The sequence below is a fragment of the Oryctolagus cuniculus genome, chromosome 16 (genome assembly GCF_051225735.1).
Source record: "Oryctolagus cuniculus isolate XC-2025 breed Fujian yellow rabbit chromosome 16, ASM5122573v1, whole genome shotgun sequence".
Taxonomy (NCBI): domain Eukaryota; kingdom Metazoa; phylum Chordata; class Mammalia; order Lagomorpha; family Leporidae; genus Oryctolagus; species Oryctolagus cuniculus.
Window position 1 is genome coordinate 16,794,014 of NC_142882.1, and position 27,221 is coordinate 16,821,234.

At 41.8% G+C, this 27,221-nt stretch overlaps 1 protein-coding gene across 1 annotated transcript; it reads right to left on the bottom strand.

Moving 5' to 3' along the window:
• Positions 1–264: 264 nt before the first annotated feature.
• Positions 265–27,196, bottom strand: LOC138845777 (olfactory receptor 7E178-like). Its single transcript, XM_089315577.1, has 4 exons — positions 27,084–27,196; positions 11,811–11,942; positions 5,857–6,330; positions 265–793 (listed from the first exon to the last, which is right to left on the bottom strand). Exons 1-4 carry the CDS (start codon positions 27,194–27,196, stop codon positions 265–267), a joined length of 1,248 nt encoding a protein of 415 aa, XP_089171703.1.
• Between the last annotated feature and the right edge of the window lie 25 nt (positions 27,197–27,221).

The following is a 27,221-nucleotide window of genomic DNA, read 5'->3' on the forward strand; positions in this document are numbered from 1 at the left end:
CACCACATCATTTCCTGTTTAATATCTCATTAATACCTTTGTCACAATTATTGATCCACACCCAGCTTCTTTTATTTTTTATCTAAAAGCATTTTATTGCTTAATACCTCCCAGCCTCTGGTTATGTATGAAAAATGTATAAAAATCTATAACATGCCTCATTAAAAAGACCAAAAAAAAACCAATAACCAGACACAAAATCTGGAGAGCACCAGCCTCACACATCATATACAGAGAAAAGTGAGATTTGTAGGTCTAGATGCTTCATTTTGCTGCAGTTACCACCAAGAGCCCAGACACGTGGCACGGGGACTGATATGAGCCTGTTTTCCTGAGGAGCCTCCACAGGGCCCTCTTGATGCCCCTGTTCCTCAGGCTGTAGATAAAGGGGTTGAGCATGGGGGTGACCACAGTGTACACCGCTGAGGCCAAGGCACCCTTTCCAGGAGACACTGAGAAAGCTGAACTGAAATACACACCAATGGCTGTTCCATAGAATAAGCAAACAACCGACAGGTGAGAGCCACAGGTGGAGACGGCTCTGTACATCCCACCTGGTGATGGGACTCCCAGAATGGAAGAAACGATTTTATAGTAATAGAAGAGGATCCCTGAGATAGGGAAAAAACCATATATGATGCCAACAAGATACCTGACTATGTCATTGGTGAAGGAGTCAGAGCAGGCAAGACTGAGAAGCTGAGAAGGGTCACAGAAGAAATTAGAAATTTCAACATCCATGAAGCAGGTAACTTGCAAGACAATCAAACTGTGCAGCAGGGAATCCAAAAAGCTGAACACAAAAGACACTGAAACTAAGACCCACAGTGGCTGGGATTCATGATGGCCTGGTAATGCAGGGGGTGACAGATGGTGACAAACCGGTCATAGGCCATCACGGTCAGAAGCAAATTATCCATGCACCCAAAGATAATAGAGACATCTGTTTCAGGCAGCCCATGTAGGAGATGACTGCTGTGAGTGTGGATGCCCACAATCATCTTGGGAACCATGCTGGAGGTGAAACCCACATCAGCAAAGGAGAGGTTGCAGAGGAAGAAGTACATGGGCATGTACAGGTGGAGTCTGAGATGATGACCAGGGTGATGGGCAGGTTCCCAGGCACCGTGACCTGATACATGGACAGGACCACCACAAAGAGGAAGGGTTGCAGTGCTGGATCCTCTGAGAAGCCCATGAGATGGAATTCTGTGACATGTGTGATATTTCGTGTTTCAAGATACCCTAATCCTACTAAAAAAAAAAACAGTGTTGGTAAAAGGAATCACACAAACAGGCAATCAGCACATGCACATATTTTCAGTTCAACCAGTTATGTGTATATCACATTCTTTTACTCTAATGCTCTTAGAACAATTGAACTAAAGAGAAAAATTTTGGTGTAATACAATTTTTTAAAAGATTTATTTGTTTATTCAAAAGGCAAAGTTATAGAGAGGCAGGGCAGAGAGAAAAAAAAGAGAGAGAGGTCTTCCATCCACCAGTTCCTCCCCAGATGTCTACAAGGGCTGGAGCTGCCTTGATCCAAAGCCAGGAGCCTAGAGCTTTTCCTGGATCTCTCGTGCAGGTGCAGGGGTCCAAGCACTTGGGCCATCTTCTACTGCTTTCCCAGGCCATAGCAGAGAGCTGGATCAAAAGTGGAGCAGCCAGAACTCAAACCAGCTCACATATGGGATGCCAGAACTGCAGGCAGTGGCTTTTACATGCTACACTGCAGGATTCAGGCATTGCTGTGCTAAATTCCCACCCCTGGCAGCAGAATTCTGAATGTCTAAAAGCACAGGCTGATATTGACACTTGTGTGATCTTGAACACTTTCACTCCTAACATCTGTACACAATAAGGTTAAGCAATGACCAGGCTACCTTTCAGCTGAACCCCCATCAAATTTCATGCTCTCAGATTCTCCTGCAGGACAACTGTCTCTGTGTTTGTAATGATAGAGTTTTCACTCATACTACTTCACGATGTATCACCAGCCAACTAGTCCAAAGAGGAGATCCTGGTTTCTCTTTATCCACCAGAATCTCCCAACATCAAAACAGGCTGTAGCCATTTTGTGGCAAAATTCACAAGTGATACCAGTAAGATATGATTTTTGTGCATCATGTATTCTTCATTTTGCTCCAGAATGTATTTTCTTTAGATTTTTTTAATGAGTGTCATCAATTCATTAGTGGTTAATAAAATATGATGTTGGCCATGGTGATATCATTAAGACAAAGGAATAGGAAGTCAGTCCAAGGTCTTCATTCCACCCACAGAGTCCTAACTTAACAACATCCATGGACCAAATTCTCTGTAAGAGCTCCACAAGCTGGATAAGGCTTTACATCAAGCCCAGAGGAGCACAAAGCCAGAAGGAACTACCTCACAGTGAATGGCAGCATTCTTTGTGTTTGTTAGCCAAGGCCCTGCCAGTGCCAGAAACACCATCTCAGGATAAGCAGAAACCCCCCCAACTCCTAGCATCTGTCTTGGAAGGGAAAGAGAAAATGTGTTGTCCTCTCAGGGGCTACCTGAGGAAGTGTGTTATACTTTGCCTGACTTGGAGTTCTAATGGAAATGGCAGTGGCCTATGGGTACCAGATTAGGAGCCACTGAGAACTATGGAAACACCTAGTTATCCTCCCAGAGCAACTTCAGTACCAGAAGCAAGACTCCAGGCAGAGATGATGATGTGACCTGGAGCACAACTATAAACTCACACACAGCCCAGAGAAGATGCCTCCCAGCAAAGGTTTGAGAGTCCCCAATAATATCTGTGAAGGTCTTTCCCCATATGAATCCAGTCCAGAAAACTTGGGGAAGATGTTTTCCCCAATGATCACATCTAACCAGAGAACAAAAGGAACGCATAGAACCTGGGAAATATGACCCAAAGGAACAATGCTTCACCAGAAATAAGTTACTAAACCCTCTTTAAAGATATGGAGAGGGGCCGGCATCATGGCGCCCTAGATTAATCCTCCACCTGTGGTGCTGGCATCCCATATGGGCACCGGTTCTAGTCCCGGTTGCCCCTCTTCCGATCCAGCTCTCGGCTGTGGCCTTGGATAGCAGTAGAAAATGGCCCAAGTGCTTGGGCCCCTGAAACCTCATGGGAGACCAGGAAATAAGCACCTGGCTCCTGGCTTCAGATCGGTGCAGCTCCAGCTGTTGCGGCCATGTGGGGAATGAACCAACGGAAGGAAGAACTGCCTCTTTCTCTCTCACTGTAACTCTACTTGTCAAATAAATAAAATCTTTAAAAAAAACTAAAGATTGGAGATATTTGATTTTTAAACAACAAATTCAAAATAATCATCTCAAAGATTGTCAGCTAGCTAAAAGATGACACAAAGAGATCAACTGTGCAACCAGAAAAAATGGAATAAATGAAAATAAAGGTAACAAACTGTAAAAACGAAATAAACTTTGGGGATAAAGAATACAATAACTAAGATGGAACATTCTATAGAGTTTCAACAGCAGGTGCAAGTACAACAAAGAATCAGTGAACTTTTGGACTTTTCAAATTATTTATTTACTAACAGTTATATCATCATTTTTTAACACTTTATGTCAGGATAGTTTTAAATATACAAAAAATTGTGAGGTAGTAATACATAAGAGTCCACATATACCCCTCATCCTATGTCCCCTATTACATCACATATTAATATCTTGGTTACAGTGAACTACACCCATCTTCCCCAATTATTATAAAGACTATTTATTTATTTATTTATTTGAAAGAGTTAACAGAAAGAGGAAGAAAGAGAGAGAGAGATCTTCCATTCACTGGTTGGCTTCCCAAATGGCTGCAATGGCTGGAGCTGGGACAGGCCAAAGCCAGAATTCAGGAGCTTCTTTCAGATCTCCCATATGGGCACTGGGGCCCAAGCACTTGGGCCCACCTCCACTGCTTTCCCAGGTGCATTAGTAGGGGGCTGGACTGGAAGTAGAGCAGCCACCGCTGAAACTGGCACCCATGTGGGATGCTGTTGTTGCAGGCAGCAGCTTTACTTGCTGTGCCACAGTGCTGGCCTTTTCCCCTATCTTTTCATCCCAAACTTTCACTTATTCCATGACTCCCAACCTCCAGTAATCAATATTTTTGTGTTCAGATTCAGATTTTTTTATTTGAAATTATCTAGTCACAGGAGCAAAAGAAAAATAATGAAGAAAAGTGAATAAAACTAGAGGGATGTATGGGATACCGCAAGGAGATATGCCCTATATTCCATATGCCTTATGGAAATTACACAATAAGAATAAAGAAATGGAGTATGGTAGAGAGCCATTTTTAAGAAACAGTAACTCCTATTTGGAGCTTCCTACATTTCAAGAAGGAAGTCCATATACACATTATAAAAGCTCAGTTAACTCCAATTAAAATAAATCCAAAGGACTACCACTAAGCCAAATGATAATCAAAATATCCATGTTGCAGAAAAAAAGAGAATCCTGAAAGCAGCAAAGAAGAATTGACTTACCACATACAATGAAGCTCCTAAAACACTACAGATTTTCAGAATATCTCTAGGGTACCTTAAAAATTCTCGCCAAGGGCTGGAGTTGTGGCAAAGTGGGTTAAGCTGCTGCCTGCAGCCCTGGCATCCCATATGGGTGCCAGTTCAAATCCTGGCTGCTCCACTTATGTTCCAGCTCCCTGCTAATACACCTGGGAGAGCAAAGGAGGATTCCCCAAGTGCGTAGGCCCCTGCCACTCATGAGGGTGACCTAGAAGAAGCTCCTGAACCTGGCTTAGGGCTGGCCCAGCTCTGGCCATTGCAGCCATTTGGGGAGTAAGCAAGTGGATAAAAGATCTCCCTCTCTTTCTCTAACCACCCCGCCCTCCATGCGTGTGTATGTCTGCCTTCCAAATAAATCTCACTTCAGTCTTCACAGAAGTTGAAAAAATCAGAATCTCTGGTGGCAGGACCCAGGCCTGAGGGTAGGTGAACAACCCTGGTGGTTCCCTAAAAAAGGAGCATTGTTAGGGGTCTACACTGAAAACCAGCACAAATAAGTCAGATAGGTTCAAAATGTGATGAAACGTGCAGAAGAATTATGGAAAAGATGTAAACTTGAAAAACGCAGAAAGGGTTGTTCATTTGTCCAGGATTCCTGGATCATCAATAATAAACCACAGAGAGTTCTGCAGAGGTAAAGTAGGATTCAGGCATGCAATGGTTAAGATGTATAAAAAATATGTAATACTCTCCATTAAAAATGGCAAAAGAAGCAATATTCAGACACAAAATTTAGAGAGACGAGAGCCTCATACATCATGTGGTTAGAGGTGAGACTTGTACTTCTAGATGCTTAGTTTTGCTTCCTTTTTCAACCTGCAGTCCAAACGCATGGCGCAAGGACAGAAATTAGGCTGTGTTGCTGAGGAGCTTCTGTATGGCTCTCTTCAAGTCCCTGTTCCTCAGGCTGTAGATAAAGGGGTTGAGCATGGGGGTGACCAGAGTGTACACCACTGAAGCCCAGGCACCCTGCCCCGGAGAAAGTGAGAAAGCTGAACTGAGATAAACTCCAAGGCCTGTTCCATAAAATAAGCAAACGATTGAAATGTGAGAGCCACAGGTAGAGAAGGCTTTGTACTTCCCACCTGCTGAGGGGATTCTCAGAATGGAGGACACAACTTTATAGTAAGAGAGGAGGATTCCTGTGATAGGGAGAAAACCATAGATGATGCCAACAAGATATGTGAATACATCATTGGTGAAGGAGTCGGAGGAAGTGAGGATGAGAAGCTGAGTAGGCTCACAGAAGAAATTAGAAATTTCCACTTTCTTGAAGCAGGAATCCCTTAAGACCATCAAGTTCTGCAGCAGGGAATACAGAAGGCTGGCCCCAAAGGACACCAAAACTAAGAAGCCACAGCGGCCGGGATTCATGATGGCCTGGTAATGCAGTGGGTGACAGATGGCGACAAACCGGTCATAGGCCATCACGGTCAGAAGCAAAGCATCCATGCATCCACAGATAACAGAGAGAGACATCTGTGTCAGGCAGCCCACATAGGAGATGGCTGTGCTGTGAGTGTGGATGTCCACAATCATCTTGGGAACTGTGGTGGAGGTGAAACCCACATCAGCCAAGGACAGGTTGCAGAGGAAAAAGTACATGGGGGAGTGGAGGTGGGAGTCTGAGCTGACAGCAAGGACGATGAGCAGGTTCCCAAGCACCGTGACCAGGTACATGGACAGGAACAGCCCAAAGAGGAGGGGCTGCAGTTCTGTCATCTCTGAGAAGCCCATGAGATGGAATTCGGAGACACATGTGACATTTTGTGTTTCAATATAACCAGGGAATCTTTGAAAAGAAAATAGCATTAGTATAAGAAAAACTGGTTCATGACCCTTGCATATATTTTCAACTCAACCCATTATGGGTATAGCACATGAGTAACTCTAAGGTTCTTAGAATAAATTGAATTCAAAAATTTTGGGGGGCAATACAATTTTGACATTCTTAATCCTTTGAGGTGTGTTTTACATGTTTTTCAAGACCACCACCTCTGTTTCACACTTGGAGACATACAACCTCTGTCATCTTCCTCCATAGTGACAGACTCAGTCTTCCTGGAGCTCCTTCTGATTGTTTTCTGTGTTCCTCTTCTCCATCTATGCACACCTGCTTTAGACACTCACCTGAGTTGAGCACTGTCTGTGATCACAACCAAATGCAACCAAGTCTTCTAACAGAAAGAATAGCAAGTGCATTTTCCCCCTGTAGGACATCATTCTAATTCAAGGAAATGAAGAGCAATTGAATATATCTTATTTTGTTCTTAGGCCATGATAAAAGCTCATTTGACAGAAAATATTTATAAGTACTATAAAGTTAGGACTGCATTATCTAGGCTCTAAATTGCACTTGCCTTTCATGATTGGAAACTATTGTTGTGTGTCAGGGTTTCAGCATTCTTAGGTTTTCTGGTTTCTCTCCATTGTCTCTTTTGCTCTGAAAGGCTGACACACAGGGAGACTCCCCAGATGCCTGTGCTGTGTGTGGCAGACCAATGCAGAGGCTGGGAGCTGGAACTCAATCCAAGTCTCCCACATGGGTAACAGGGCCCCAACTGCTTCTGCTGTACGTCTTCCTCTCACAGTCTGCACTGGCAGGAAGCTGAGTCATGGCCCAGAGCCAGGAATCCAACCCAGGTACCCCAGGCGGGAGGAGGACATCTTAATCACTCCTGGTTGTCTCTTTAAAGTCATCAAGTACATCCATCCTCATCACCAGTGGATATCAGACATTCATAAGTATGCTTTAACTAAATGCACATGACCATATGAAACCACTGACCACAAATGCTATATTAGTGTATTCTTACCTATCCGATATATAGAAATAACTATTTAGAAATACCTGAATTTTTAAAGTTTTATTCATGTTTTTATCTATCCTATTTGCTCTCATGCTCTCATCTACCCTGTATGATCTCCTATGGAAGAGCTGTATCTTCCTTAACTATTGTTTCCATTTTTCTTTTCTTTTCTATAGAGACCTGGTAAGACTGCTTTATAGGTTTTATGATCATAAGTGCCCTTATTTAAGTTGAGATATTTGGTATCAGGGAAGGGCAAGGCCACTGGAGTCCCAAACTTCCTGTGCATAATTGAAATATTTTCATTTTATACCTTTTTGATTCATTGGTTGCAATTCTCTAATTCTGGCTGCCTCAAGGCAACTCCACTTTATTATATTAATAGTTCATACTGTCATTGAATAAAGAAAAGATTTGTAAAACAAAGAATGCCAGAAAAGAATGTGAATGCACTTGAGCAGTTTCCTCATCTGTAAATGTGGAACAATAATTGTTCACGTTATAAGTCTGTTGGAAAGAAGCTTCTGTAAGTATTTTACTGTATTCCTATTCATTTTACATTTTATTTGATTCCAGGCTGCCTCTAGGGTGCACATGAGCAGGAATTGGATCAGAAGTGGAGTGGTCGAGACCTGAACCAGGTACTGTGACACCAGTTGCAAGCTTCCCCACCTGAGGCTTCATTCACTGCAGCAAAATACAAGCTTCTTGTGCCAGTACTGATTTAGGGATCCTTAAATAGTTTTCTTTAAAACTTACTTGTGAAGTGTTTTGGGGCTCATTGGAGTAGTGTGCTATACTTACTGCTTCTGAAATATACTAGTGTGAATTGATGTTCCATTTTATTTTCTCTGTGAAGTACATTGGTCTCCTTCAAACACTTTGTCTGATCCTCACTTCAGAAGTCAATATTTAATCTGTCTACCTGTTAGTATGACCACATTTCCAAAATTTCTGTGCTTCTCTCCATACCACACATAGAAATATTTCTAAAAGATGTGTGTTTGAAATTGTTTGTGTTGCAAAACTTGATGAAATTTCATTCTTACTAATAATCAGCTGCGTCTGCTGTTCCAATACAATATCAATCATTATTAACTATTTCCCCTTTGGATAGACCATCAAATATTTCCCTGTGTAATGTCTGGTAGTAATCCTTCCGTGAAAACTCACTAAGAAATCTCATCTTGTGAGGGGAATAATAATTCCACTTGGTTCAAGTGGAGAATACGTGGCCCTGGGAAGTGATTGGAAAAATCAGCATTTAGTCCTGTGTCAGTCACCTACAACACTCAACAATGTGTATTAATCTCTCCACCTCTTGGTAATTGTGTTGTCCACTAGACATAGGAAGAATACACCCAAATCTGACAGGTTAGCACCGAGGGGAAGTTGGAGCTAAAACACGTTACTGTTGTGCTTCTTCTAAATACAGCTTCTGTCTTTACAGACATAGCAGCTTTGTTGATGGATGCCATCCTCAAAGGTCAGCTGAGGCTGCAATGATGGCAACTCGAAAAGGGGTCTTACCTTGGGCAACAATGTCTCCCTCCTCCCCTCTCTCTCTACATTTTCCTTTTATTGTAGCTCAGACCATCTCCGCCTTAATTTTTCAATATTCATAAACAATGGTTATGCTATAGATTCTATTAACTGAAATTCCATGTCCTTCACAGAGACAGAAAAAACAGATAGTATTCTGAGGTTCTATTTCTATTTCACATTCCTGAAAGGGTTGAAGGTAATGACAAGAAAGCACCAAGTGTATTGAAGCCACACAGTTACACCCAATGATTATGAGCCAGGCAAGGCTTTCCTCCATATGTTGCAGAGATTTTTTTATGCCTCCTCTGGACCAAGCAACAAATGGGATCTGAGGAATCAAAAATGAAAGATTGCCATTCTTCCCAAAATGCACAACTTATATATACATTTGTGAGGACATACTTGCACTGTAAAATGTTTTGTCAGAATGAAAATTAAATTTTGAGTTCATTTTAATGCAAAAATAGTTTTGGATATAAAATTTTTGATAATATGTGGAAAATGTGTATTATGAAAAACTTGTGCATGGATTTAAAAAGCAGGTTTGGGCCAAAATGAATTCAAATATTTCATTCCATTTCTCCATGAATGTTTTGAAGTTCTCAAACAAGGACAAGAGCAACAAATCCTGGTACAGAAATAGGAAGGCACAGTATCAAGCAGGTTATATTTTAGTGAATGATATGATTATCAACCTTAATATAGTAACAAGCATACCTAAAATTTTTCTCCCTTTTGATTCATCTATTGCATATAGATCACATAGGAAGCTTCCATTCTAAGTTCATTCATTACTCAATGAAGTATCAGCTCAGATGACAATGCTCCAAGTCAAAGATCCTGAAAACACCCTCTACAACACAGGAATAATCAGCAGATTGGACAGTATTCAAAACTGCATGCTCTCTGGATCTGATGATTAAAGGTCTCCACTATCTCCCAGTCATCAGAATGTGTTAAGCAGAGTTCCAGAGGTTAAAACATTAGGTACCTCTGAGATCCATTGTTAATCTCTTTCAGTTTCTACAGTAGAAATAAAACCTCACACCTCATCTTAATGTCTCTTTTTGAGATTAAGTAGGATGATTATAAGAAAAGTAGAGGAAGTTGAAAGCCAAAGTGAAATCACTCGAGAGACATCTTCTCTGAATGACCCTGTGCCTGTTCCACCTGTGATCTTTGCCTTTGAATTAAGTCACATGTCATTGCCTGCTGCCTGCCATAGTCTACAAAGAAACCCCAAAGAAAGAGTAAAATTAATAGGCAGTCTCTTTGAAGGGACAGAAAAGTGAAATGACTGCTTGAGTCATCAGAGGGGAATTTGTGTTATATTCCTTGTCTGAAATCAGCCCACTCGATCCAGAATTGGCTCTTTCTTCTTCCACCTGACAACCCCTGATTCAAGTCCAACAAAAATGCTGAGCTCCACTCTTCTATACAATAAAAGTGTGTGCAGCGTAACTTGGGAGATTATGTAATGACATGAAACAAGTGACTCAGGATGTAGAGTTCAGACACTGGCAGTTATAAAGTTTTCAATAAAATTTCAAGATGCTTTGGTTACTGCCAACCTTCCCATCACCTTCATGATCTTGTTTGGGTGTTCAGGGATAGTTTATACAGACTCATGTGCTACTAAGTGAGGGAGATCCCAGTGGGAAGAAGAATCTCTCATTCCGAAGAAAAACTCTGAATGAGAGCCTTGAACCCCTCTGAGAACCAAGAACACAAACCTCACAAATTTCTGAGCTGAAATTTTGCCTGGTTACTTCCCATCTGTCTGTCACAGCAGTCATTTTCATCCTGGTGATGAGAAAGCAATGTTCCTGACATTCCCAGATCCTATTCCTTCTCCCTCAGCACTTACTGAGCTACACTGCGTCTCGGCTGAAGCATGCTAAGTGGTGACGGCTCCTCTGCTCCTCTTCTGCCTGGAGTGCAGTGGAGCCTCACATTCTTCACTAAGGACTGGAAAGGAGACAGACTCAGGCCATGTCCTCCGGATACAGATGCTCACAACGGTATGGATTCTACTGGCAAAGACAAGATCTAAAGGTGCTGGAAGACCTTGGGGAAAGATGCTGGAAGAAACGGAAGACCCTAGGGGTTCAACACACAGAGCTCCTCATTAGCCAGTGGGTCCATGTTATCCCAGTCTCTGAGGACTTGCTGATATTAATGGAAGTTGATTAGGGAAAAGTAAGTGTACCGGGAGACTTGATACAAAGAAGCTCACCTGTTTTCCTTTGTTTCCAAGTTGCAAGATATTTACATAAATTTCAGAATTCTGCCTATCAATTTCACAAAATAGTGTGTGAGTTTTATATCTACCAATCCTCTGGATTAATCATAAAATCTAGGGAAATTAGATTTTCTATGCAAAGAATATGATTTCCTGTTTCTCAGCACTAGTCTCTTAAGTCTGCTTCCCATTTCACTTGCTAAGCACTCACTTAGATTGCTGTGTCATAACTTGGTACCTTGGCTTTTTACTAATTTGAATGAGTATTTATTTTGAAGTTACGTACATTATACTTAAACTTAGTAGGAGCAGCAAAGAGGGTACTTCAAAAAGTTATACAAAAGTAGAAATAAAATAATACTTCACAATATACATTTTCCATGAATTTTAAAAGACCCCCCTTGTATGCAAACATGTCTTCAGTTGTCCTTGTAGTGGGGCACATAGCTGTGGAAATGTGCTGACTCTGGAGAGTACCAGGGTGCAAGGAAAGCAGAATTTCTTCTGGTGGTTCTCAATTCCCCCATGATCCAAGATAATAAAATTCTTGCCTTTGGGCTGACACTTCTCACTTTGGGTCTGGTAAATCTACTTATCCAACTACCGTGTTGGTCCTGCATGTGAGGAAATAATTAATCCAACAGTCCCTCTTGTATCTACTGTGTCCCACAGAACCTGCTGGGCTGAACTTCCTTGCTGTGGGGCATTACAGGAGAGTGAGCGTCCATTACCCTTCGATGCCTAGTGAGCAGGAAGAGTGGAGGTTGTCTTCGACAACCAGTCATAGGGTTCCCCATCTCAATGACTCTAGAGGAGGAGATATAGGGACAATTTACTAGTGCCAGCATGCTATTTTTTATAATTTTTTATTTATTTTTTTGAATGACAGAAACATACAAAGATGGAGAAAGAGACAGAGAGATAGTGCATCATTGAATCACTCCTCATATGCCCACAGAGCAAATGCTGAATCAGGAGGAAGTCAGGAGCTGGAATTCAACCAGGATCTCCCTTGTAGGTGGTAGGGAGAAATTACTGAGCCATCATCTGCCATCTCTCAGGGTGCACATTAACACGACTCAAATCCAGGCACTCAAATATGGAGCACATGCATCCCCAGTGACATCTTTACTGCTGTGCAGAATGTCTGTCCCTAACCAGCATCAGGAAGTCTGAAGGCATGGGCTGATATTTCTTATTATTGGTTGAGCTCTTTAGGCATAAACAGTACTCTTGATGTTGGTCTGTAAGCAGCACAAGAATATATCCCTCCTCTTCCCAGAATATTATAAAACCATCACACTGTCCCCCAAATTTCCCACTCAGACAACTGTCAGATGTGCAGATCCATTTCTGTATTGTGTGTATATTTAGATTCCACCATAGTGCTCCATGGTGTATCCATGGTCATGTAGTCCAAGGAGTGACTCATTGCCTTTCTACCAGCAGAATCTCTCCAATGATTCACTATCAGCTGCAGCCATTCTGTGTAGAAGCTCAACAAATGTTGCCAGTGGCTTCAGTTTTGCTCATCATTTCACTCCTGACTGTATTTTCATTTGATGTCTAGTGAGTGTTATCAGCTCAGTAAGTCTTTAATGAAATATACTTCGGGCCATAGTGATATCTGTGAGGAGGGTGGAAGAAGAAGACCCAGATCTTCATTTCCCTCACAAACCCATGCCTTCACAACATCTATGGACCAAATTGCCTTTGTGAGAACTCCACAAACCAATTAAGAGATTGCACCTCCCCAAGGAGCACAAAGCCAAGGAGAGCTGCATCAACAGATAAGAGCATGTGTTGCATTTACCTACCATGGCCCTCTATACCAGGAACCACGTGGCAGAAGAAGAATTAATTCCCAAGTCCCTGGTTTTCTCTTTGAGATAAGGAGAAGGTGCCATCATCATCCACAGTTCTGTCTTCTCAGGAGCTTCCTGAGGAGCTGGTTCATGGCTCTCCTGAATTAAGAAGCTAAAGTGATGGCAATTCAATGTCATATCAGGGGCCCCTAAGAACAATGGCAGTACATCTTGTTACAGAAACTGCAGGACCACAGAAGATCACCAAGGGGAGCAAGAGAGGATGAGTCCTTGAGAACAAAGTCAAACTCCTCCATCTACAAAATCACACACACACAAGCCCAGAGAAGATGCTCCCCAGAAAACCTTAGGCTGTCCACCACAATCTCTAGCCAGTGTATTGGTGAATGTCTTTCCCTGTATGACACCAATCCATAAAGACTGGGAGAAGCCTTTTTTTTCAATATTCAAATCTCAACAGAGAACATAGGGAATGCATAGAAACAAAGAAAAATGGCCCATTCAAAGGAAGAAATTAAATGCCCATAAAAAAACTACTCAGTCTGCCTTAAAAAATGGAGATGTTGATGGTCTGATGACAAATTTGAGTATCTTAAAGATGGTCAGTAAGCTAAAAGAGGACACAGATAGATGACTGAAAGGATTCAGGAAAGCAACACATGAGCAGAATGTGAAAAACAATAAAGAGATATAAAAAGCAAACAGAGGGGCTGGCATTGTGGCATAACAAGTTAGGCCACCACGTACAACACTGGAATCCATACAGGGGCCAGTTCAAGTCCTGGATACTCCATTTCCCATTCAGCTCCCTGCTAATGTGCCTGGGAAAGCAACAGAAAGTGGCCCTGCAGGAGTCCAAACCTGCACCCACATGGGAGACCTGGATGAGGATCCTAGCTCCTGGCTTAGGCCTGGCCCAATAATGGCCATTGTGGCCATTTGGGGAATGAACCAGCAGATGGAAGATTTCTCTCTCTCTCACTCACTCTCACGCTCACTCTCACTCTCCTCCTTCTCTCGCTCTCTCTCTCTTGCTCTCCTATCTCTGTAATTCTGCCTTCCAAATAAATAAATCTTTTTTTAAAAAAAACAAATGGAGAATTAGTGATAAATAACACGGTGGGTATGTGGAGAGTTCAGTATAGTGCTCAGGAGCACTCTATGAGAGAGGAAACATCAGTCAGCATAAGGACTGAGCCCCTGGAATTACAAAATCAAAGGAACCAAAGGGAAAGAATGAAGAGAAGTAGAGAGCACAAGAGGGACTCATAGGAGACTGTCAGCAGAGCAATATATTCATAATGCAAGTTCCACAATAAAAAGAAAAGGAAATAAGCATCCAGTGCCCAGCCCTGTGTCTATATTTTGGATTAGAGCAATTTACAAGTGAGGTTTCTATTTTTGAGATCCATACATCTCAGCAATATTTTTCAGTGGCAACAAACCCAACCTTCTTAGCATTGTTTCATCATTCATTTTCTTTCCTGTATATGGTTAACTTTAGAGACACTCAGCTAAAGAGTGTTAGAATAAGAATATGTGTGATAAGTTCATGATTGCAGTAAAATGTTTAAGACAAAATATAAACAGCATCACTCCACCTTTCATCCTAATCAGAGGAAAACAACTTTCAGCCCTGTTTTATTCATATACTATGCACAAAATTCCCAAATATAAAATATTGATCATTTCTATTGATTGCTGGGGGTGCATTATCTGGACTTTATACAATTCAGGGGCCACTTTGACCATGGCCTTTTCTAAATATGATCAGAGTCGGTGAACCCAGGGGGCTTCCATAGCCTTGGCAGCTCATGACAAGAGCCTAGGGTGATTGCTGAGGCCATAAACAAGAGTGTCAATTTGTTAAGTCAACAACAGGAGTCACTGTGCAATTACTCCTCATGTAGGATCTTTGTCCTTAGTGTGCTGTACATTGAGATTCAATGCTATAACTAGTACTCAAACAGTATTTTTCACTTTATGTTTCTGTGTGGGAGCAAACTGTTGAAATCTTTACTTAATATATGCTAAACTGATCTTCTGTATATAAAGAGAACAAAAATGAATCTTGATGTGAATGGAAGGGGAGAGGAAGTGGGAAAGGGGATGGTTGCAGGTGGGAGGGACGTTATAGCGGGGAAGCCATTGTAATCCATAAGCTGTATTTTGGAAATTTATATTCATTAAATAAAAGTTAAAAAAAAATTTACTCCAAAAATATATTCAGGGGCCAGTGCTGTGGCATAGCGGGTAAAGCCCACGCCTGCAGTGCCGGCATCCATATGGGCGCTGGTTCCAGTCTTCGCTGCTCCACTCTTAATCCAGCTCTCTGCTGTGTCTTTGGAAATAGTCGAAGATGGCCCAGGTCCTTTGGCCCCTGCACCCGTGCAGGAGACCTGGAAGAAGCACCTGGCTCCTGGCTGCAGATCAGTGTAGCTCCAGCCATTGCAGCCATCTGGGGAGTTAACCTGCAGATGGAAGACCTAACTCTCTCTCTCTCTCTCTCTGTGTGCTTCTGCCTCTCTATAATTCTACCTTCCAAATAAATAAATCTTTAAAAATATATTAAATTCGGGAATAGTGAGGGCACGCACCGATAGTCCGGGAAAATTTAGTTTAATAAAAGGGGAGTTACGGTAGCCTCAGAAAAAAGAACCAGGAAAATATTGCAGAGGAAACTCTTCTGGATCCAGTAGCCGTGAATCGGAGGACCTACTGGGAGAACAAGGTCGCCCACCGCGTGGAAGCCGAGCTGCAGGACCGAGCCGCGGGACCGAGCCGCGGAAGCCGAGCCATGGGACCGAGCTGCGCAAGCTGCAGGGTCTGCGTGCCAGTGCTCGAAGGGGAGTGCGTGCCACACAGACAACAGTGGGGAGACTTGGGACGTCCAGGGCTCCGAGTCCACACATCAGCACTGGAAGGGGAGCGGACCTGCGTGGAGAGTGTGGGAGCCCACAGTTCGGGACACCAGCGGCAGACTCAACACACCAGCGCTGGAACGCAAGGTGAGCCGAACCTCAATAGCCTGAGACACCGGCAGGCATGCGGAGAGAGGAGACTAGAGGGAACGATCCCCGGGGGGGGGGGACTTCACCAGGCTAACTGGAAGAGAGAAAAAAAAAGGAGACTGGTACGGACACGGGTTTCTCTCTCTCCGCTCACCTCTCAAGGGCGAGCAAGACAAAGAGCAGGCGCCATCTTGAACATACGTCATAAGCAGAGCGACCTCAGGTCTGCACCGGCCCTGAGCCTAGCAGAAAAACCTGACTCTGGGCGGGGCGAATTAACAGGAGATTAGGACCTAGTAAATTTGTGGTGCTACTGAACTGAGACTGTGAAAAAAGAGACGGTGGGGGAGAGAACTCATTGAATTCACGTGAGCACTCTCCAGAGATGCTACAATTCCGTAACTTTGGCAACCCAGTGGGAGACTGAAGGAGAATTTGAGCCCACTCTGAGGGCCGAACAGATTCCCTGTGTGGTCCTTGGGAAAGAGCTTCTGATCTCTGGCTCCTGCGGGTATATCATTTGCCTGCTAACTACCTCCAACTTCGTTCAGCTGTGCAGAATAACTTCCCTTTTGAATCAAAAAAAAAGAGAGAGAGAGAGAGGTTTACCACCCCTAACCTGGGAGTGTCACCTTTGGCACACCAAACAGAGCTCTCAGGCCACACCCATCTCAAGCCCTAAGGCTCCATCAGAAACAGATAGTCCACTTAATCTAGAGCCATAGTATAACAAGAAAAAGCACCACAGTGAAGAAACCAAATATCTCCAATATGCCAAATAACAAACGCAAAAACCAAGGTAATAAAAACAAGGAAGTCACCATGAAGCCCTCAAATGAAAAAGACACCCCAATTCAAGATTATGAAGATGATGACATAGAAGAAATGCAAGAAGCAGATCTCAAAAAATTGATAAGAACATTAAGAAGTTCTCAAAAACAAATTCTTGAACTACAGAAATTCTTAATGGACAAGATAGAAAATCTCTCTCGTGAAAATGAAATATTAAGGAGGAATCAAAATGAGATGAAACAACTAGTACAACAGGAAACTGGGATAGTGACTGAAGTGAAGAATTCAATAGATCAAATGAAAAACACAATAGAGAGCCTTACAAACAGAATGGGTGAAGCAGAAGAGAGAATATCGGACTTAGAAGACAGAGAACAGGAAAGGATACAGTCAAACCAAAGAAAAGAAGAGGAAATTAGAAATCTAAAACATATTGTCGGGAATCTTCAGGATACTATTAAAAAACCCAACATTCGGGTTCTAGGAGTTCCTGAAGGCATGGAGAGGGAGAAAGGATTAGAAGGCCTTTTTAAGTGAGATATTAGCAGAAAATTTCCCAGGTTTGGAGAAGGATAGAGAAATCCTAGTACAGGAAGCTCACAGAACCCCTAATAAACACGACCCAAAGAGATCCTCACCACGACACGTTGTAATTAAACTCTCCACAGTGAAACATAAAGAAAAGATCCTAAAATGTGCAAGAGAGAAACGTCAGATTACTCTCAGAGGATCTCCAATCAGACTCACAGCTGACTTCTCATCAGAAACTCTACAAGCTAGGAGGGAATGGCGAGATATAGCCCAGGTACTAAGAGAGAACAACTGCCAGCCCAGAATATTATATCCTGCAAAGCTATCATTTGTGAATGAAGGTGAAATAAAGACTTTTCATAACAAACAGAAATTGAAAGAATTTGTTGCCACTCGTCCAGCCCTGCAAAAGGTGGTTAAAGATGTGTTACACACAGAAACAAAGAAACACGGTCATCAATATGAAAGAAGGTAAAGGAAGGAAACCAAGGAAGGAAAGCTCACAGCAAAAGATCACAGGGAATTCAAAGCATATATTAGAACTTATCTTTGGCAAATGGCAGGACAAAGTTACCACTTATCATTAGTCACATTGAACATGAATGGCCTGAACTGTCCAGTTAAAAGACACCGATTGGCTGATTGGGTTAAGGAACAAAACCCATCTATTTGCTGCTTACAAGAAACACATCTTTCCAACAAAGATACATACAGACTGAAAGTGAAAGGCTGGAAAAAGATATACCATGCCAACAGAAATGAAAAAAGAGCGGGCGTAGCCATCTTAATATCGGACAACATAAACTTTACCACAAAAACTCTTAAGAGAGACAAAGAGGGACACTACATAATGATTAAGGGATCAATTCAACAGGAAGATATAACAATTATCAATGTATATGCACCTAACTACAGGGCACCAGTTTATCCAAAAGATTTGTTAACGGACTTAAAGGGAGACTTAGACCCCAATACAATAGTACTAGGGGACTTCAATACTCCACTCTCAGAAATAGACAGATCAATAGGACAGAAGATCAACAAGGATACAGTAGATTTAAATGACACTATAGCCCAAATGGATCTAACAGATATATACAGAACTTTCAATCCTACAGCTAAAGATTTTACATTCTTCTCAGCAGTACATGGAACCTTCTCTAGGACTGACCACATACTAGGCCATAAAGCAAGTCTCAGCAAATTCAAAAGAATTAGAATCATACCATGCAGCTTCTCAGACCACAGCGGGATGAAGCTGGAAATTAGCAACTCAGGAATCCCTAGAGCATACACAAACACATGGAGATTGAACAACATGCTCCTGAATGAACAATGGGTCATAGAAGAAATCAAAAGAGAAATCAAAAACTTTCTGGAAGTAAATGAGGATAACAGCACAACATACCAAAACTTATGGGACGCAGCAAAAGCAGTGTTAAGAGGGAAGTTTATATCAATAGGTGCCTACATCAAGAAATTGGAAAGGCACCAAATAGAGGAGCTTTCAATTCAACTCAAGGATCTAGAAAACCTACAGCAAACCAGACCCAAATCTAGTAGGAGAAGAGAAATAATTAAAATCAGAGAAGCAATCAACAGGATTGAATCAAGAAAAACATTACAAAAAATCAGCCAAACGAGGAAATGGTTTTTTGAAAAAATAAACAAAATTGACACCCCATTGGCCCAACTAACTAAAAAAAGAAGAGAAAAGACCCAAATCAATAAAATCAGAGATGAAAAAGGAAATGTAACAACAGACACCACAGAAATAAAAAGAATATCAGAAATTACTACAAGGACTTGTATGCCAGCAAACAGGGAAACCTATCAGAAATGGATACATTCCTGGACACATGCAACCTACATAAATTGAACCAGGAAGACATCGAAAACCTAAACAGACCCATAACTGAGACAGAAATTGAAACAGTAATAAAGGCCCTCCCAACAAAGAAAAGCCCAGGACCAGATGGATTCACTGCTGAATTCTACCAGACGTTTAAAGAAGAACTAAATCCAATTCTTCTCAAACTATTCAGAACAATCGAAGAAGAGGGAATCCTCCCAAATTCTTTCTATGAAGCCAGCATCACCTTAATTCCTAAGCCGGAAAAAGATGCAGCACTGAAAGAGAATTACAGACCAATATCCCTGATGAACATAGATGCAAAAATCCTCAATAAAATTCTCGCCAATAGAATGCAACAACACATCAGAAAGATCATCCACCCAGACCATGTGGGATTTATCCCTGGTATGCAGGGATGGTTTAATGTGTGCAAGACATTCAATGTGATACACCACATTAACAGACTGCAGAAGAAAAACCATATGATTATCTCAATAGATGCCGAGAAAGCATTTGATAAAATACAACACCCGTTCATGATGAAAACTCTAAGCAAACTGGGTTTGGAAGGAACATTCCTCAATACAATCAAAGCAATTTATGAAAAACCCACTGCCAACATCCTATTGAATGGGGAAAAGTTGGAAGCATTTCCACTGAGATCTGGTACCAGACAGGGATGTCCACTCTCACCACTGCTATTCAATATAGTTCTGGAGGTTCTAGCCAGAGCTATTAGGCAAGAAAAAGAAATTAAAGGGATACAAATTGGGAAGGAAGAACTCAAACTATCCCTCTTTGCAGATGACATGATTCTTTATTTAGGGGACCCAAAGAACTCTACTAAGAGACTATTGGAACTCATAGAAGAGTTTGGCAAAGTAGCAGGGTATAAAATCAATGCACAAAAATCAACAGCCTTTGTATACACAGACAATGCCATGGCTGAGGAAGAACTTCTAAGATCAATCCCATTCACAATAGCTACAAAAACAATCAAATACCTTGGAATAAACTTAACCAAGGACGTTAAAGATCTCTACGATGAAAATTACAAAACCTTAAAGAAAGAAATAGAAGAGGATACCAAGAAATGGAAAAATCTTCCATGCTCATGGATTGGAAGAATCAATATCATCAAAATGTCCATTCTCCCAAAAGCAATTTACAGATTCAATGCAATACCAATCAAGATACCGAAGACCTTCTTCTCAGATCTGGAAAAAATGGTGCCGAAATTTATATGGAGGCACAAGAGACCTCGAATAGCTAAAGCAATCTTGTACAACAAAAACAAAGCCGGAGGCATCACAATACCAGATTTCAGGACATACTACAGGGCAGTTGTCATCAAAACAGCATGGTACTGGTACAGAAACAGATGGATAGACCAATGGAACAGAATTGAAACACCAGAAATCAACCCAAACATCTACAGCCAACTTATATTTGATCAAGGATCTAAAACGAATTCCTGGAGCAAGGACAGTCTATTCAATAAATGGTGTTGGGAAAATTGGATTTCCACGTGCAGAAGCATGAAGCAAGACACCTACCTTACACCTTACACAAAAATCCAATCAACATGGATTAAAGACCTAAATCTACGACCTGACACCATCAAGTTACTAGAGAACATTGGAGAAACCCTTCAAGATATTGGCACAGGCAAAGAATTTCTGGAAAAGACCCGGGAGGCACAGGCAGTCAAAGCCAAAATTAACTATTGGGATTGCATCAAATTGAGAAGTTTCTGTACTGCAAAAGAAACAGTCAGGAGAGTGAAGAGACAACCGACAGAATGGGAAAAAATATTTGCAAACTATGTAACCGATAAAGGGTTAATAACCAGAATCTACAAAGAGATCAAGAAACTCCACAAAAACAAAACCAACAACCCACTTAAGAGATGGGCCAAGGACCTCAATAGACATTTTTCAAAAGAGGAAATCCAAATGGCCAACAGGCACATGAAAAAATGTTCAAGGTCATTAGCAATCAGGGAAATGCAAATCAAAACCACAATGAGGTTTCACCTCACCCCGGTTAGAATGGCTCACATTCAGAAATCTACCAACAACAGATGCTGGCGAGGATGTGGGGAAAAAGGGACACTAACCCACTGTTGGTGGGAATGCAAACTGGTCAAGCCACTATGGAAGTCAGTCTGGAGATTCCTCAGAAACCTGAAGATAACCATACCGTTCGACCCAGCCATCCCACTCCTTGGGATTTACCCAAAGGAATTTAAATTGGCAAACAAAAAACCGGTCTGCAGCCTAATGTTTATTGCAGCTCAATTCACAATAGCTAAGACCTGGAACCAATCTAAATGCCCATCAACGGTAGACTGGATAAAGAAATTATGGGATATGTACTCTTTAGAATACTATACTGCAGTAAGAAACAATGAAATCCAGTCATTTGCAACAAAATGGAGGAATCCGGAACACAGCATGCTGAGTGAAATAAGCCAGTCCCAAAGGGACAAATACCATATGTTCTCCCTGATCGGTGACAACTGACTGAACACCAAGAGGGAAACCTGTTGGAGTGAGGTGGACACTATGGGAAATGGTGGCTTGATCAGCATAGCCCTGACTGTTAATGAACAACTTAATACATTATCCCTCTTAGTAGTTTTTTTATCTGTTCTACTTAATATGACTGGTTTAGATCTGTAATTGATGCAGTTATTCTTAAGTGTTGAAAATTAACTGAAATGTGATCCCTGTTGAACATGGTGGTGGGAATGGGAGAGGGAAGAGATGTATAATTTGGGACATGCTCAGGCTGACTTGCCCCAAGTGGTGGAGTTGGAAGCATACCAGGGGATTCCAATTCAATCCCATCAAGGTGGCATGTACCAATGCCATCTCACTGTTCCAGGTGATCAGTTTCAGTTCACAGTTGGTCATGGTGAAGGGACTGGGAGTCTAAGGGAGCACATAGACAAGTCTAGTACCTGCTAACGCTAACTGATGGAGTAAATAAAGGGGAGAGTGATCCAACATGGGAAGTGAGATACTCAGCAGACTCATAGAATGGCAGATGTCCTAAATAGCACTCTGGCCTCAGAATCAGCCCTAAAGGCATTCGGAGCTGGCTGAAAAGCTCATGAGAGTATTTCAGGCATGGAAAGCCAAGACACTCTGGCAAAAGATCTCTGCGAGTGAGATCCCAGTGGAAAGAACAGGTCATCAAAGAAGGAGGTACCTTTCTCTGAAGGGAGGAGAGAACCTCCACTTTGACTATGACCTTGTCTAAACAAGATAAGAGTCGGAGAACTCAGAGGGCTTCCATAGCCTTGGAAACTCATGACGGGAGCATAGGGAGATTACTGATGCCATAGACAGGAGTGTCAATTGGTAAAGTCAACAACAGGAGTCACTGTGCACTTACTCCTCATGTAGGATCTCTATCCTTAATGTGCTGTACATTGAGATTTAATGCTATAACGAGTACTCAAACAATATATTTCACTTTGTGTTTCTATGGGGGTGCAAACTGTTGAAATCCTTACTTAATGCATACTAAACTGATCCTCTGTAAAAAAAAAAAAAAAGAAGTTATCAATTCCCAACTTGACTCTCACTGGGATTAAACATGACAATAGGTCTGATCTGATTTCATCATCATTTAAAAAAAATCATCTATTATTTTTCATTTTATGTTTCTGTGTGGGAGCAAACTGTTGAAATCCTTACTTAATGTATACTAAGCTGATCTTCTGTATATTAAGATAATCGAAAATGAATCTTGATGTGAATGGGAGGGGAGAGGGAGTGGGAAAGGGGAGGGTTGTGGGTGTGAGGGACGGTATGGGGGGGAAGCCTTTGTAATCCATAAGTCGTACTTTGGAAAATTATATGCATTAAATAAAAGTTTAAAAAAAAATAAAGGACATTCTTTTCAGAACTAGAAAAAATGATGCTAACATTCATATGGAAACAAAAGAGACCCTGAATAGCTAAAGCAATTTTATAAGACAAACACAAATTGAAGGCATCACAATGCTAGATTGCAAGACATACTACAGAGCAGTTATTACCAAAACTACCTGGTACTAGAAAAAAAATAGTTGTGTATAACAATGGAACAGAATAGAAACTCCAGACATCATCCATGCATCTACAACCAACACCTTTGATGAAGGAACTAAAATCAATCTCTGGAGCAAGGACAGTCTCTTGAACAATGGTCCTGGGGAAACTGGATTTTCACATGCAGAATTATGAAACTAGACCCCCTTACACAAAAACTAGACACTTACACAAAAATCCACTCAAAATAGATCAAACATCTAAATCTATGACCTGATACCATCAAATTACTAGAGATCACTGGGGAAACTCTGCATGACATTGGCATAGGCAAAGACTTCTTGGAAAAGACACAAGAAACACAGGGAATCACAGCAAAAATAGACTAATTCTCCCCTGCAAAAGAAACACTCAGTGACATGAAGAGGCAACTGGCAGAATGGGAGACATTCTTTGCAAAATATGCAACAGATAAAAAATTAATATTCAGAATTTTAAAGATCTCAAGAAACCTAATAACAACAAAATAAACCATCCAGCTAAGAAATGGGCGGAGGGCTTATACTGGCATTTTTTTTTTCAAGATTATTTATTTGACAGGTAGAGTTACAGACAGTGAGAGGGAGAGACACAGAGAAAGGTCTTCCATCCATTGGTTCACTCCCCAAATGGCCACAATGGCTAGAGCTGTGCCAATCCAAAGCCAGAAGCCAGGAGCTTCTTCCAGGTCTCCCATGTGGTTGCAGGGGCCCAAGGACTTGGGTCATCTTCTACTGCATTCCCAGGCCATAGCAGAGAGCTGGATTGGAAGAGGAGCAGCCAAGACTATAACGAGAACCCATTTGGGATGCTGGTGCTGCAAGCAGAGTTTAACCTCCTGTGCCAAAGCGCTGGGACCTAGACTGGCATTTTTTTAAAAGAGGAAATTCAAATGGCAAACAGCCACTTAAAAAAATGCTCAGGATCACTAGCCATCACGGAAATGCAAATCAAAACCACAATGAAGTTCCATCTCACCCCAGTTAGAATGGCTTTCTTTTCTTTTCTTTTTTTTTTTTTTTTTTTGACAGGCAGAGTGGACAGTGAGAGAGAGAGAGACAGAGAGAAAGGTCTTACTTTTTGCTGTTGGTTCACCCTCCAATGGCTGCCATGGCTGGCGTGCTGCAGCCGGCGCATTGCACTGATCTGAAGGCAGGAGCCAGGTGCTTCTCCTGGTATCCCATGGGGTGCAGGGCCCAAGCACTGGGGCCGTCCTCCACTGCCTTCCGGGGCCACAGCAGAGAGCTGGCCTGGAAGAGGGACAACCGGGAAAGAATCCAGTGCCCCGACTGGGACTAGAACCCTGTGTGCCAGCACCGCTAGGTGGAAGATTAGCCTATTGAGCCATGGCGCCGGCCTAGAATGGCTTTCATACAAAAATCAGCAAACAACAAATGCTGGTGAGGATGTGGGCAAAAGGCATCCTTGTTTACTGTTGGTGGGAATATATACTGGTATAGCCACTGTGGAAGACAGTATGGAGATACCTCAGAAATCTGAATATAGACCTACCATATGATCTAGCCATTCCACTCTTGGGAATTTAAACAAACCAAAAGAAATCAGCATATGGAAGAATTACCTGTACCCTCATGTTCACTGCAGCTCAATTCACAACAGCTAAGAGATGGAATCAACCCAGATGTCTATCATCACAAGACTCAATAAGGAAATTATTGTGTGCACACACTATGAAATATAACACAGTGGTTAAAAATACCAAAATCCTGTTATTTATAACAAAACAGATACAACTAGAAACCATTATACTTAATGAAATGAGGGTGTCCCAAAAAGACAAATACTACATTCTCCCTGATCTCTGTTAACTAGGAGAGCCCCTAAAATGTAATCTATAGGAGAGAAACTGACACTTTGAGAGGCAATGATTTTGAGCAGCCCTTGTCTCAACTGTTGAGGAACAGTGGATTTTTTCTTCATACTATTTGCTGAACCCTTTACAGAGTGTAGAGTAAATATTATGAGTATAATGTTAACTGAAAATAGATCTTTGTAAAAAGTAAAAATGGGAATAGGAGAGGGAATAGAAGAAGGGTGGGAGTGTGGGCAGGAAGAAGGCTAGGTTGGGAAGTATCACTATGTTTATGAATCTGTATACAGCAAATGCATGAAAGTTGTAGACCTTAAATAAAATTTTGCAAAAATCTAAATACAATTGGGAGTGAAATGAGCATTTAATTGATAACCAAACATCAGAAGCCACTGGGAACATCTGGTGCATTTGGACCCAGAATGGCTGCCCCTGGTTGTGATGGCACTGGAGAGATTCTGCTGGAAGATGAGAAAGCAGAGTCACTTCTTTCGACTAGATGACCATGGATCCACCATGGAGAAGTATGGTGGAATAGGAATAAATGAATGCTCTCCTGCAGCACAATTTGGCTGAGAGCATGATGGTTTGCTAGGTTGTCTGAAATGCTGGAAAGATGTAGTCAGTCTGTGGTGCTCATAGACCACCACCAAAAGCACTGTACATCTAAGAGTGCTCAAGACCACACAGGAGGACAGATCAGCCTGTCTTCAGCCTTACAGAATGCTGGTGCCAAGGACAGGCATTTGGTAGAGTGGTTGGGATTCCCCTCGGGATGCCCACATCCCGTACTGAAGAACCTGAGTTTGTCTCTTGGCTCCTCCATCAGTTCCCTCTTCCCATTAATGTGCTCATAGAGAGGCAGCAGATTTTAGCTCAATTAATTTCATTCCTGCCTCCTGTGTGGGAGACTCGTGTTGAGTTCTTAGCTCCTGGCTTTTTGCTGGCCAAGTTCTATGGGATTTAGGGGTGACCTGGTGAATAGAAGAACTCTTTGTCTCCCTTTGTCCCTCTACATTTAAATAAAAGTGATAATTTTTAAAATCTCCTGATACTAATGCAGTAAAAATTGTACTTCTGTCTCTTCCTCTCAGAGTCATCTACATTAGGAGGCCCAGAGCTGTCTGTCTTCCCAACAGTCCTAAGGAGAGAGCCTCAGCTCTTATTGCTTACTGGGAATGATGGGGCAATGGGACCTCACTCCCCAGTCATGTCCCACAGCAAGAGAGCTCAGCTCAGTGTGTTCTATGGGATACAGATGACCCATGAGGCACTGTTGAAAGCATTTTTTCCTCCTATACCAGACCAGTAGGATGGTTGGAATAACTAGACTGACCAGCCCCAAAATGAAATGCCTTTGTACATATGTAGGATCTTTCATAAGTTCACAAAATACATATTATCAACTTATCAGTTAATTACATTTTTCTGCAAACTTTTTGAAGTATGCTTTTTCACCTACTGCTTCTGAAGTATTGAAGTATAAGGACAAAGAAATATGTAACTATCAATAGTTTTGTAATCTATGAGTATAATTCAATAAGAGTCGCAACCTGGCGGTGAAGACTAATTCAAATTAGTAAAAAGCATGTGAGCTCCCAAGACATAAAATACAAACCCAAGCAAAGGCTTAGGAAATGAAATAGGAAGCTCTATTTAGAGACTAATGCTAACCGAGAAAGTGAGAAAAGTATCTGATTATTGGTATACAACATACAATTCTCCTTAGGTTTCATGATGAATAAAATGGATTGGGAGACAAACAAATCACATATTCAGCTGTGAAATTGAAAACAGAAGGCTGAGTTTTATGTAAAGATCTTGCAACTTGGATGTCAGCACCAAAGGGCACAGGTGAGCTTCCTTGTGGACAGGTTCCAGGTACACTTATTTTCTCCTATTCCTCTTCCATGAATATAGGGAAGTCCTCAGGGACTAGGGTAACATGGACTGGCTGGCTAATTGGGAGCTCTGTGCATTGAGCACCCAAGGTCCTAATAATGACCTGGCACATTCATACCTTGGCCTTCCTGGTGGAAATATAGTGGCTGCACTCCCATTGTGAGCATCTGCACCAGGACCCTGCCCAAGTTTGTCTCCAGTCCTGAGTGCAGAGCCCGAGGCTCCCTCCATTGCACTCCAGGCAGAAGAGGAGCAG